The sequence below is a fragment of the Ostrea edulis genome, chromosome 6 (assembly GCF_947568905.1).
Source record: "Ostrea edulis chromosome 6, xbOstEdul1.1, whole genome shotgun sequence".
NCBI lineage: Eukaryota > Metazoa > Mollusca > Bivalvia > Ostreida > Ostreidae > Ostrea > Ostrea edulis.
In genome coordinates this window covers 63,383,120-63,396,633 of record NC_079169.1, presented here as the reverse complement: position 1 = coordinate 63,396,633, position 13,514 = coordinate 63,383,120, and the positions used below count along the sequence as shown (strand labels likewise).

Here is a 13,514-nt window from a genome sequence, read left to right as displayed (position 1 = left end):
TTCATAAAATCCAAATGAAAACAAAATGTTTTTCAAAAGACGGAATCCTAATACGCTATGAGATTTAATGTATGTTATCAATGGTCAAACTGACAATGGATGTGGTTGATTTCGTCGAGGGCCCAGCCTCCCATTGAGGTACATTTACTCATGAATTCGTGTTTCCTGGAACCAGGATCGAGGTCTACAGCTGTCCCTTGGTAATGGTGGGAATGACAGGAATGGCACGCTCCGGCAATTTCGTTCACCTGGCGAAACAGTAAGTCTTTGAGCTAGAACGTAACTATTGGATATTCGTATGTAGCCCAGATTCGAACTTTTCATCATGCACGACAAAATTTCAATACGATATTTCATTCTTTTTTTAAATCCCAAACTACCTAAAGAAGTCGAAAACGAATATTTTTGTGCAAATAATAATGGTATTTCAACCTTTCTTACATGTATATACCCATGTGTGCCAAGTTCAACCAAATAGCGCAACAAGCTCTCGCTCAAACAGACGTGGCCACCCGGGGCACCTGGACTTCGGCACTCTGAACAAGTATAACTACAAAACAAAACGTTTCAATAATACTTTGGACTGTAATTGTAAATGGGTGACAATGGATTACACTTTCGTTAGTGCAAAGAATGATATAATTACTGAGATCTGGAAGCTTGGTGCCCATTACACGTATCCTTGATATTGTTTAATGCGTAAGCATTGTCATGGACACCAGAAGGATGGCGGTTCCAAAGATGGATTGTCCCGGATGTGTGCATCTGTAGGAGCTGGCAGGCGAGATTTTTAGTGTTGGTGGTACACGAACCGGAGCCAGAGGACCCTGCAGAACAGTAGGAGGCTGCCGCTTTGCTTAGCAGTGTTCCCGCCACCCAGAGATTCTAAAACAATAATGAGTAGTGTATGTTGAACCACTTTATCAAAATATTTAAAGAATTAAATAGTATGGACAAAGTGCTAACATCCTTAGAATTTTCAAATATAAATGGAAACGTTGCCATCACAATGCTGATCACTGTTCGTTATCTTCGCCTTCCAAGGAGTGATCGTCCTTGTCCGTCAACAAAAGATGTGAATTTAGTGCTCAGCACAATATCCCAACTACGGTATATCATTAAACAAATTGTACATGAATATAGAGTGCAAGTACTGTATTGGATTACAAGAAAGCACCCGTGTTTCCCCAGGAAATGAGGTTTGTCATCTTGGAAATCCAATTATCCGATTCGCTCACTCTCGTCAGCGAATCGGACACTTGGCGTGCGAAGATGCAAGAAGTCCAAACTGTGCATTGTTACCTGTGTACTGTTATCTGTGTACCACTTCTTATGTAAATTACCAGTGTATTGATACCCGTGCATCGTATTACGTGAAACATTACCTGTGTTCCTGACACATGGGTGAGCTCGAACCACTTGTATCCGTCCCTGGTTAGCACCCCTCCATGGATTTTGAAACAATCACCTGTGTTCAGTGTCGCACCAACTGACGCAGACAAACCGGCTAGGCACAGATAAATATAATGAGAAATCAGTACTTTATTAAAGTACAGCTGAGGTTATCTAGTGATGCACTTCAGGAATTGTACATGTTCGTGTAAAGTTGAAAACGGAATATAATGCTAGGTGTGAATTAATTAATAAGGAATAAATAGATTGGTTAAAAATTATATATATAGTTTTCTATTTATTGCTTTTAATTTTTAAGCTTAAGTGCTGTGTGTAAAGTAATTGTCATTCAGTAAGTTCTGTTTCTCCAACCGTAGTACAAACTGTCATGAAAATACTATCAAAACTCTTCAGTGTTGAGAAAATAAAAATGAAATAGTTGTCATTTACAAGGGCTTCAAAAATAGTCAACTTTATTTACTATTTATTTTCAGGCAAGATTCCCCGAATCACCTTGTGTGACAATGGTTTGAGATTCGGAAGAGGCGTCTGTCCAAATATTCGGCCCCGACGATATACAGGTGCCCATGAGAAGTAAGCAGCCCCTGTTGACCGGTTACACCCGCCGAAAGCCCTATATATTGATCAGGTAAACTGAGTAATCCGTAACCAAAATCAGTATGTAAAGAATGGTCTAACAATTGGCATGAAACACGTCGGACATCATTCAACCTAATGACAAGTTATACAAGTACAATACAGTTGCAAATGATATCATAATAACTACAAAATAGTTTTGTGAAATGCTAACTTTAAATGAAACTGTTGAAAACCTTATAGCATCAAATCATTTGTCAGTAGCCTGTCTAAGTTTGAAGTTTGATTATTCACAGAACATGTTTTTGCTTATTAAATCAGTTGAGAGATATTTAATAAAGGAGCATAATTCGTGTCCATAGGAATTTCTATATACTCCTTATAGATTTGATCATCAAAGACCACGTAGATATTGTGAATGAGGAATTTCAACATCTTTTTAATATCAATTTCAAAGTACTTGCACGTAGAATAAGAGTTGTGTTTAACAAAGTGATTTTTGGATGACTGATTACAAGATATTCATGAATATTTCTCCGTTCGATTTTTATTGAAATAGCCGTATATGTATGTCGAAAAGTCTGGTCTTTAATTCATTGTGAGAAACTTTAGTGTAAGGTGTTAAAAAGTAGCAAGTCTTGAAGCTATTTATGTTGGAAAAGGTTTACGATTTGACTTTTACAAAATGTTCGTTGGAAACTTTGAGAATTTACATTAGATTTACGGCACTTCTCGTATATGTTGTGGTACAATATGTCTAAAGTTTCTCATTCAGGCAAGTCGTGAGAAGTAAAGACCGGGGCTTGGTAGATTGTTTATTGGATCCTGCAATATATCTCTGTAAGGGTTTTCGTGAAAGTCTGGAATCCAGTATAGGTACTGTAACTCAAATTCATTTGTTCTGTGGACTGTGTTGTTACTTTGAGCCTAGACAGGTAATTAAGGGCAACATTGAATTTCTTAACCCGAGAAAACCAGTACAGCATTACTTGTTTTACCACATTGAATGCCAAACGTTTATTATATGTATATAACAGAGCATAGTAGTTTAATATCCCACACAATGTGGAGGATGAATTTGAGTTACTGGATTCCAAAACTTCACCAAAACATATACATTGCAGGATCCTGTAAATATTCTTCTAAGAAGATCCAGTAAATATTTTCCTAATCACCTATTTTACTTCACTCCTTGTAAGGAGAGACTTCAGACGTGCTGCACCACAATAGTGTTTGAGAAGTGGTGTAAATCAAATGTTCCAAAGAAAGTTTCGCAAATCTGAAATCACATTTTTTTTCATAAGATTTATGAGATTATTTTTTTTTTTTTTAGATAAACGCCTAAAACGTAAAAATGTTCAATACTTTTTACATTCATTTGTCACGATAGACTTAGAGCTAAGATTTATTTTACATCATGGACAGATGCCCCCCCCCCCCCCCCCCCCCCTTGAAATATTCATATCTTGTGATCAGTCATCCAGAAAAAAATACTTTGTTAAAAATCATTCTGATTCTACACACAAGTACTCTGAAGTTGAAAGTAAAATAGGTGCTGGAGTTCTTCATTGACGAAGCCTAAGAAGTCTGGAGATCGTGCCTTCCAACAGTTTGTTGGAATTCCCATGGCACAAATCATACGCCTATATTAACCTATATTAGCAAACTTGTTTATATATTCTTGCGAAGGAGAACTTTTTTCAAACACTCATACAAGAGCATTCTTGCTGTGGCCCTCAACTTGGTATTTAGATATATCGACGGCGTTTTATTTATGAACAATATTAATTTTCAATCATATGTACATTCGATATACCCCAGTGAACTCGAAAAATCTCATAGAGTACTTTATACACTATGAAATCATCCTCCTTTGAGAATAATTACGTAATCTATTGTGTATTCTACATTTGTTTCATATTGGGATGTTTTACTGAATATAGACGACTAAAAGTCAACATTATTACAGACCTGTGCTTGTCTATCGTCATCCTCCCACATTTATGAAGCAAGATTCCATTATCACGTGCATATGATGTTTATGTCTCCCACCTGATTTGATCTCATGGAGATTCGGATTAGAATAGGTCCTCAGTACCCTTGCTTGTTGTAAGAGGCGATGGAATGGGGCGGTTTTTCGGATGAGACCGTAAAATCCAAGATTTTCATGGGTTCCTTTGTTAGCTGACCTGTTTTTATATTCTTATGAAGCAGAGCTTATTCAAAAGCTTGTACATGAGAAGAGAAAATTTCTTGATGTGGCCTTTAACTCGACATTTAGATGTATCGACGACGTTTTATCTATTAACAATAATCATTTCCATTCATATGTCGATTCGATATATCCCTGTGAACTCGAGATAAAAGACATCCCAAAGTTCTCAGCATCTGCTTTGTACTTAGCTATTTTGTGAAAATGGATATTAAAGGCAATTTATTGAAGATAAACGTACAACTCAACTTTATGAGAAACACGATGAATTCATCTTCTCCATCGTCATTTTTTTTTTTATATGTATACATATTTATGTAGCAATATTCCATTACCACCTGCATATGATGCTTGTATCTTTCAACTGATTCGATACGGATGAGGTTGTTATAATTCCGTATGATTAGTTTTGAAATCGAAGCAGGCTACTGACAAACAAGTTGAAGTTGGAGGGTTTCAACATTCTCCTTTAACGTCAGCATTTCGCAGTTTATGGTCGTTATTATGATCTAGTTTGCCAGTTTGGGTCAAACGCTGACTGGCGTGTTTCATACCAATCGTTAGGCCGTTCTCGACACACTGATTTTCACTGCGGATTACTCCGTTTATCTGATCAAAACATACATGTAGGGCTCACAGCGGGTGTGATCGGTCGACATGAGACGCTTACTTAACTCTTCCTAGGCACCTCTACCCACCTCTGCTATGTCTAGGGGTCCGTGTTTTCCCAACTCTTTATTTTGTATTTCTTGTGGGAGTTATGGGATTGATCACTCAGCAATTTGCTTATTTGATTTATCATAATGATCTTGTTTGCAAATACAGTCTGTAGTTGGGTGGAATGTTATATATTGTGTTTTATACAAATTGCTACCCAGCCATTCTTTTCATACTGATTTTGACAACGGATTACTCCGTTTACCTAATCAAAACAAAGGGCTCACAGTGAATGGGTCAACAGGGGATGCTTTCTTCTCCTAGGCACCTGGTCGCACGTCTTGTATAATTTCTATTGGTCCGTGTTTTCCTAGTATGCTCTCGACTTTGTATTTCTGTAGGATTTATGAGATTGATCACTGTTCGTGATTTGAAGCGTTTCCATATATATGGGTTTTTTTTACAATGTAAATCTTGTGCATCTTCGAGGTTTCTTTTTTATATCCGCAGTTAATAACAATACTGTTATAAAACCAGATCTAACTATCAAAGTCTCATAACATATTTCATATGGCGTATCAACTGTCCTTACTTGCATGTACTTTGCAATAGTTTGATAAAAGGCGAAGATAACGAACAACGATCAATCTCATAACTCCTATAAGCAATACAAAATCGGTAGTTAGGCAAACACGGACCCCTGGACACACCAGAGGTGGGATCAGGTGCCTAGGAGGAGTAAGCATCCCCTGTCGACCGGTCACACAAGCCGTGAGCCCTTTATCCTGCTCAGGTAACGAAGTTATCCGTAGTCAAAATCAGTGTGCCAAGAACGGCCTAACAATATGTATGAAACACGTCAGACAGCATTTATTAACTGAATGTCGTGGCTCGCTGGACGTTACGCGCGGTAACGTAGATCGAGCTTGTGAGGTATGTTTCCGCGCAACAATTGATTACGGATATATTTCCTGATATTCTTTGAACAACGTTTCTAATTATACATTTTTCAAACTTCAGAAACACACGTTCATTTCATCTTCAGTGACAGATGACGTCACAATGATTGGGTAATATAAGGAAATGTGAAGTTACAATTGAGTTAAAGTATACAGTGTGGGCTTTTATGGCCTATTTTTAAAAAGGTACTCTATGGAATCCATAGAAAAAGATACCTGATGTACGGGCATTCACGTTGGTTCCAGTTATGCACACACACTCTCCCGAAGTCACGTGCTGTCCGGTAATGTTTGCACTTACTCCTGCTGCCAAGAAAAGCACCAAAACGCAGTATGTGACCGCCATCTTTCACCCTATGAATAGAAACAAATCCTTGAGACCAATATTGCATTAATCTTATCTCTGTATCGTCATGTGTGGTTATCCTCCGAACATATGGAATAATGTTTCCGTCATGCAACTGTTGAAATAAGTCCACATGGAATGAAATTATTTCAACATGCAATGAAATTTAATATCTGAAAACTAATTTTGTATCACCTAAGAATGTGGATCGAGGGGTGGATGCAGTGGTTACAACTCTTTCCACCTTTGTGGAGAATAATAAATCATTTGTGGTCTTGTGGTGGGTATGCATGGTTATTCTGGGACGGTAACGCACCATTGAACGTTAATAGAACATTCAATGCTTTGATATTATTATATTGTATTTATCATCATCCAGTAAATTCACAACATCAAAATACCATAGATCCAATATATTCTGAATTTGAAATATCAATTGCCTAAATGGCCCACAGTAGATACGTGTATAGTCTGCATGTCCTCGAACTTTACGTCCTTATCACTGCATTGTATGGGAGAGAGCTGAAATGGACAATGACATGTCATCCAACCCCAAACTTTCTTTTAATTAACAAGACCAATATGGCTTAGCGGCCACTAATTTGTCAAAGAATTTGACTTTATCAAAGGTGACATACTGTAATGTAGCCTGGACAAATATCAAACATTTTGTCGCGAACATGATCTTGGCCATAACATACATCATTTAAGCAACGTTTGTGCCAAATGTGAGCTGCAATGCAGATTTCATAGCCAAATATTCCAACATGTTTACTATGTACCTTTACTTGGAATACTTTGGTCTCTCAGCTTCTGCGTTCGCCCCGCATGCGGAAGGCCAGGGTTCGAATCCCGGCCGCGACATACCCAAGTCGTTAAAACAGGTAGTGACAGTTCCATCGCCAAACGCTCGGCATCAGGTGTGAATGTCACAGGTCCTCGGATATGACCTTAAAAACGGATGAACCGTGTCACGGTAAGTGTGGCATGCTAAAGAACCCAACTGCTCAATGACCGTAAGTGTCGAGCATAGGTCTAAATTTGAAGCCCTTTACCGGTCTTTGTGACGTCTCCATATGAGTGAAAAATTCTCTCGAGTGAGACGTTCAGCAAGATACAATCAATCAATTTCAGCTTCTACAAATCGGCAACGAAACTGAATTTGTCAAAAAGTAATGTAAGAGAACGCAATTTATGGAATAGTTAAACAATTAAATATGTTTTTTGTCATCACTGGGGATATGACAGAGCCAACAGTAAATAAAAACTTATTATGCAAATTTCTCCTGCAACGCTGGCAACAGGTATTTCACCAGGTATGGTGTAATATCATACTTACATCAACACCAGCTGAACCGACTGCAGTCCGCGTTTTAGATCTACAGCACATGCATTTACCATTTATAACCAAGTTATTAATGCCATTCGTTATAATTTAATACAAGAGACAAAGATGCTAACCTTCGTTTATCAAAATGTAGATAAACTCGGAAAAATACAAGTCAACTGAGCTGCGCAATGATTCACTAAGCAACAACGGCACGAAGCGTCTAGCTGGGAAGGTCGCCATCTTTAATCTTAGTTCTATGGAGCCTAGCCATTTATCAAAATATTGTATCGAAAGTGAAGTCTGTCATGATAGAAAATATGTGTAGAATATATGCATGCAATGCGTATTTCGCTGCGCTTTAGAGATCGACTTTGAAGTCGCTCATCTCCGACAGATTGAGAAAATACGGGAAATTGCATTGTTTAGACCTACCCAAAATAAATCTTCAAATATCAGAAAATGCAATAATTTGTGGCTTTTAACTCTGTGAAAACTACTACATGAAAACTTACCCTTGTATGCAACGTTGTCGCTAATACTAAATCCGACACAAGGAAATATGTAAGCAAGTGACAAATCGCGATCCACATGTCAATGTGTCTGACGTCATGTGATAAAATGTGACGTATGAATTTTTGTTTGCTTTTGTTGAAAGACGGATCAAGCAATAAAACACCCACCCCCACCCCCTTCCCCAGTGAGAAATGCATTTCAAAATGAACAGGGTAATGCTTACTTTGCAAATCATTGATTCGAATATAATATCCTTGTTTTAATCTATTATTCGACCACACATACAGAAAAAGATGTTTTACAACAGTGATTTGAGTACAAGTAAATGCTGAAAGCAGTGCTGCGATGTAAATTGAGAGAGAGAGAGAGAGAGAGAGAGAGAGAATAATTCCGGCTTCTGGTTGTCAATGAGGTGTGTCCCCATACCAAACCAGGTTATACAAAAATAACTTGCGTTCCTCAATTGGAATTTGACCAATCAGAGACAAGGATACAATAAGAATTAAATAAAAAAGCAGGAAAATATAATATACAAATTTGTATTCACCTGAGGATGGGTGTTAAAATCAGAAAGCGCTAGTGATTTGAATATTTTTGAACTGTATATTTTCCTGCTTCTCTCTCTCTCTCTCTCGTTTGTAAAAAGAATTCCGTATTTGATACAGTAACTACATCCAATAATAAAAGTCAAGAAACACAAAACTTTTTTGTGTTTCTTGACTTTTATTATTGGATATATATATATATATATATATATATATATATATATATATATAAAACTAGACTAAATATAAAACTATAATATAATATATAAACTAGTATAATACTAAAACTGATCCTTACTACCATGTCCTTCAGTTTTGGGGGGCGTCTGAAGGATACGATGGTGGTTCCCAATCTCTACCCAGTTATCGTTCCTTACACTCACTTACACATACGTGAGAGCAAGGAACGACAACTCTGGGTAGGGATCGAGTGATTCCTTGAAAATGTCAGCCATTCGTTCATTGGCATATAGAATGGGCAGATTTTTTCTCAAAATACTGTTGAGGTTGTTGAGAGCGGGATGGTAAGTGGTGACATGTTCTTATCTCCTTTACTGAAGAGAAATGCAGTTTTCGTAGAAAATAATCTGGGGGGAAAAGGAACCTCTGCTTGACTAGAATACACGAACTCCGTATCAGCACTCGACACGTAACCTACTGAGCTACAAAGCTAGGCGATATATGTATTGCTATTTACATTATCGTGGGTTAAAGTCTAACAGTGGTTTTTAATTTAATTTTTTTCCCCAGATGACTTTCTTCTAAAATTATTTTTCTAGAAATCTAAATAAAGTAAATTTTAAAGTTTTCAATTTCAAAGTATTAATGTACAGATCTTCCATATCAGATTTCTTTGGTGTGTTATCCGAAAGACCAGCGACGTGACTCTCACTTCTAAATGCCGAACTTTTGGCAATGAAGCAGGCACTACCTATGTTACGTTCTAGTTTTGAGGCACGAGCATGCACGGTTCGAATCCACGACCTCCCAATCTGGAAGCGAACACTTTATTCACCTGTGACCAGCGACATGGTTAAGTGAAATCCCTATTGATTGCAAGTCAACAGATCATGGAATTTTCTACCAAAAATGTCCAACCAACAATCACATAACTTTGAACACGATGTTAATCAAACTTTACAGGCAATTTGGCCATGACTAATAAATATTCAGAAAATAGGACACATTCTAGCATGCAATTGCAATCTGACCAATAACTTAACAACCTTATATTAATGTTATCAGACTGCGTTAGTAAATTGATTATCTCTAGTATATGACCCCTACTGGATTAACGATCACCATTAATGTTATCAAACTCCGTTAGTAAATTGATTATCTCTAGTATATGACCCTTACTTGATTAACGATCACCATATTTTCTTAAATAGATTTCAATTTGGGGAAATGGGATAATAAGTCATTGATAACAAGCCGTGATAATTTTCTTCTTAATGATTCCTTTTTAGATCCAATGTGTGCAAATCTCAAAATGTTCTGCAAAGAATTGTAAAACTCTTGAATGAAATGACGAATGAAAATTATTATTGTTAACAGATAATACATCGTCGATATATCTAAATGTCGAATTGAAGGCCACAGTAGGAGATTTTTTTTCTTCTCACGTAGAAGTTTTTGAATAAATTCTGCTTCAAAGGAATATAAAAACAGGTCAGCTAACAAAGGAGCACAATTCGTGCCCATGGGGATTCCAACAGAATGTTGAAAGACCCACGAAGATATTGTCAATGAGGAACTCCAGCATATTTTATTTCAACTTCAGAGTATTTGTATGTGGAATCAGAGTGACGTTTAATAAAGTAATTTTTTGGATGACTGATCACTAGATAGGAATATTTCTGTTTTCCATTATTGTTGAAGAAGCAACTGTCTATGATGTCAGAAAGTCTGGACTTTAATTTATCGTGAAAATGGTCGTATAAAGAGTTCAAGTCATACGTTTTTGTGTTGTTGATTTGAAAAAAGTTTGTGATTTCAAGTTTACTAAAAATTCTTTAGAATATTTTTTAGAATCCACATTTGATTTACACCACTTCTGGCATATGTAGTCGCACAGTACATTTTAAGTTTCTCCTTCACAGCTGTTAATATTTTCGATAGGAGCAAAGATAGGGTTTGGTAGAACATTTACAGGATCCAGCAATGTATCTTTGTAAGGTTTTTATGAAGTTTAGGAATCCATTATAGGTACGGTAACCCATATTCATCCGACCCTTTGAATGGGACATTAAATGTGCCCAAAACTGAAGTATGGTTTTAAAAAATTTCGTCTTTTAAAAGGGCAGTTGGAGTATAGGTACGATTACCAAAAGTGGAAGTAATGCCAAGTTCGTTTAAATTACAGTTGTAATAATGAGCCTTACAAACATCAACAATGTTGTTACAAACTTTGTTTCTCTATGAGGAGCTTCTGTCATGATGAATGACTTAAAAAAAATTTGTGAAACCTTCTAAACATACAAGACTGTAGATTTTGAATATTTAAATTGAAAAACAAAATTGGGAGGGGAGGGGTCATGAATCAGTCCCTTTAAAATAAGTGATTTCATGTCCTCATTTTCTACTATATCAACATCACCAGTAATGACATGTCCAGCTAGGCTATAGTTGAAAGAAGACGAAGAACAAGAACAATTAAGTGGAATGCTGGACAACTCGCTCCCTCTCAGGACAAATCACCCATTCTCTTGAGACAACTCGCCCCCAATATCAAAAATAGATACATTATCACATTTTATTTTCATTTTGTGTGTGTGTGTGTAATTGTACAAAAAATTACACTTTTAACCCTTTAATGATACGTCTTTTTATTTCATTCTTTAACACGAATGGTAAATTCTATCAGAATTATACACAGATTTAATTATTGCATTTCAGAAAAAAATGTTTTCCATAATTCATTTGACAAGGAAAATTACATTTACTGATCTTCAGGTAATTGATTGAATGTCTCCAATACTGAGAAAAAAAAATTGGGAGTTGGGAGGTGTGTGTGTGTGTGTGTGTTTTATCGATACAGTATACATAAGTGTAAATGTGAAGCATGAATATTCTGATACATGTAATTATCTTTTAATGCGTTTCTCAACTAATTCCTGTTGAAAAAATCATAACATTACCCATTTTAGAAATTTTATAACGGCTTTGCTTTACTGATTTTTTTTTACGCGGCGATTTCAAAGTGTAGAGTACTCTGATGATGAGCACCTTAATGTTTGAAGTAAATTGATAACAGCTTGGGGGAAATCAAACAATTAGATTTAACAACGGACGCGGATTATTGATAATTATACTACGTCAGCTGTAGACCAAGCTAATACTCTCCCTATACCAAACGCTAACTTGTTTCCGCTGAAATTATATACTTTACATGTACGTACAAGTGATGATGAATTTACTGAACCCAAACACTGGATTTTCACTAAAATCTTTCGTTTTGTATAAAAAGACAGGAAGTTCGGTGTTTATGTGAACATGTCTTTTTGTCTGTGATGTATATATACTATTTATAAGAAATTTATTAATTTTTGCTAATACACCTCTTGGATTTAGACCAAAAATAATAATTGTAAATATGTATGATATGAAGGGGAGGGTTATATTAAGAGAGGGGGTGAGTTGTCCTAAAGAGGGGGCGAGTTGTCCTGATACATGTACCACTAAGTGGACTAAGTAGAAAATGGTCTATATCTAGACACTGCATGAAAAACAAAAACTAGCTTAAGAACTGTAATTCTGGGAGGGGGGATAAACATCCCCCCCCCATACTTCTGCTGTTGGAAAAATACACTGTCCGGAAGTGATATAACTTACAGCAGTATTAGGAGAAACCTATATAATTCTAGATCAGCAGTTGATAACAAAGAAGCAGTAAAATGATTTAATCATAGGCATTCTCGACAAAACCAAGTTGGAAAGGCCGCACACAAACGTATAGACAAATATTAACAATGAATCATTATTTTTTAAAGATGTAGTTAGTCTACATATGTACATCTTTCAAAAAATAATTCACTGTTTAAAGATTGTCCCTTTCAAACGGAGCCTCCAAACATGAATATGTGTTCCCAACAAAATTACTATAACCTCAATACATTTAGATTTCATATGCAAGATTAAGATGCATCAAGCTCTATAAAAATTGAATAAAATGTGACTTAAATATTGTACGTAAATGAAAGGGCAAGTTAAAAATAATTGAACAGCTTCGAAGAGAGGTAAAAAAACATATATAATAAAATGAATTATGCCAAATTAAAAAATGAGACTCATTTGATTACATATAAAAAAAAATATGTATAAATTGAATGTGTACATGTAAATAAATTAAAGCGTATGTAGGTGACAAGACTAAGCAAGGAGTTGGATTCGGATAATACTCCACAAGGTTTATACCGGGTATTCATACATATAATAACATTAAGATGGGGAATATGTTGTAGCCTTCTAAGTATAAATCACACATAGAGTTTAACAAGTAGTGGGACTAATATGGCCAGGAAAAACAAATACATTATAGTAACTGGTAGCAAATGTATGCAACATTATTCCAAAATTCCCAATATTTACATAAATTTGCATACTTTTCTTTGAAGTTAAACAGAGATATTCATATTACATTAGCCACTACACAGAGTACTTTCTTCTAATCTGTGTGCCCCCCCCCCCCCTTTCATGCTGTCACACACACACGCATCACATAAGGGGTACCTAATGTTGTAGAGAAAACCAACATTTTACAAGATTCTTTCAACAAATCCTAAAGCTGCATTTTGGGTAATCAGGATGGAGTTCAACATATTGCATTCCATATTTCAAGTAAAAATGATGGTTCTTTCTCAAAATTGTGCAAGACGAAAACTGAATCAGTTCTCAACATACACAAGTTCGTGTGTTTCTTCTCATCATAAACTGTGTTAAAACCGTTGATATGATACAATGA

The 13,514-nt window shown here is 36.1% G+C and overlaps 2 protein-coding genes across 7 annotated transcripts in view; both read right to left on the bottom strand.

Annotated features, from left to right (window-relative positions):
• Positions 1-45: 45 nt before the first annotated feature.
• LOC125683130 (uncharacterized) lies at positions 46-8,028 on the bottom strand. Of its 4 annotated transcripts, none has more exons than XM_056140364.1 (6): positions 8,006-8,028; positions 6,034-6,171; positions 1,386-1,507; positions 647-885; positions 442-550; positions 46-248 (listed from the first exon to the last, which is right to left on the bottom strand). In XM_056140364.1, the coding sequence occupies exons 2-6, from the start codon at positions 6,161-6,163 to the stop codon at positions 78-80; spliced, it is 771 nt and encodes a 256-aa protein (XP_055996339.1). In that variant the 5' UTR covers positions 6,164-6,171; positions 8,006-8,028; the 3' UTR covers positions 46-77. The 4 variants fall into 4 exon arrangements, with proteins under 4 accessions (XP_055996339.1, XP_055996341.1, XP_055996340.1 ...); XM_056140366.1 differs by lacking the exon at positions 8,006-8,028 and adding an exon at positions 7,625-7,643; XM_056140365.1 differs by lacking the exon at positions 8,006-8,028 and adding an exon at positions 6,359-6,376.
• Positions 8,029-12,438: 4,410 nt separating this feature from the next.
• Positions 12,439-13,514, bottom strand: part of LOC125683125 (beta-1,3-galactosyltransferase 5-like) — a 9,275-nt gene continuing 8,199 nt past the window's right edge. For all 3 annotated transcript variants that reach the window (XM_056140362.1, XM_048923947.2, XM_056140363.1), the window contains exon 3: positions 12,439-13,514. This exon is cut by the window's right edge and continues 880 nt beyond it. In XM_056140362.1, the coding sequence (XP_055996337.1) occupies positions 13,365-13,514 (150 nt within the window). In that variant the 3' untranslated portion in view covers positions 12,439-13,364.

Excerpts from the sequence above, each read along its gene's own strand:
- LOC125683130 (XM_056140364.1), bottom strand. The coding sequence starts at position 6,163 with ATGGCGGTCACATACTGCGTTTTGGTGCTTTTCTTGGCAGCAGGAGTA. Across the intron at positions 1,508-6,033 it reads CGTGAATGCCCGTACATCAG|CCGGTTTGTCTGCGTCAGTT; the intron begins GTATCTTTTTCT and ends ATCTGTGCCTAG. Across the intron at positions 551-646 it reads CACCAAGCTTCCAGATCTCA|TTATACTTGTTCAGAGTGCC; the intron begins GTAATTATATCA and ends TTTGTTTTGTAG.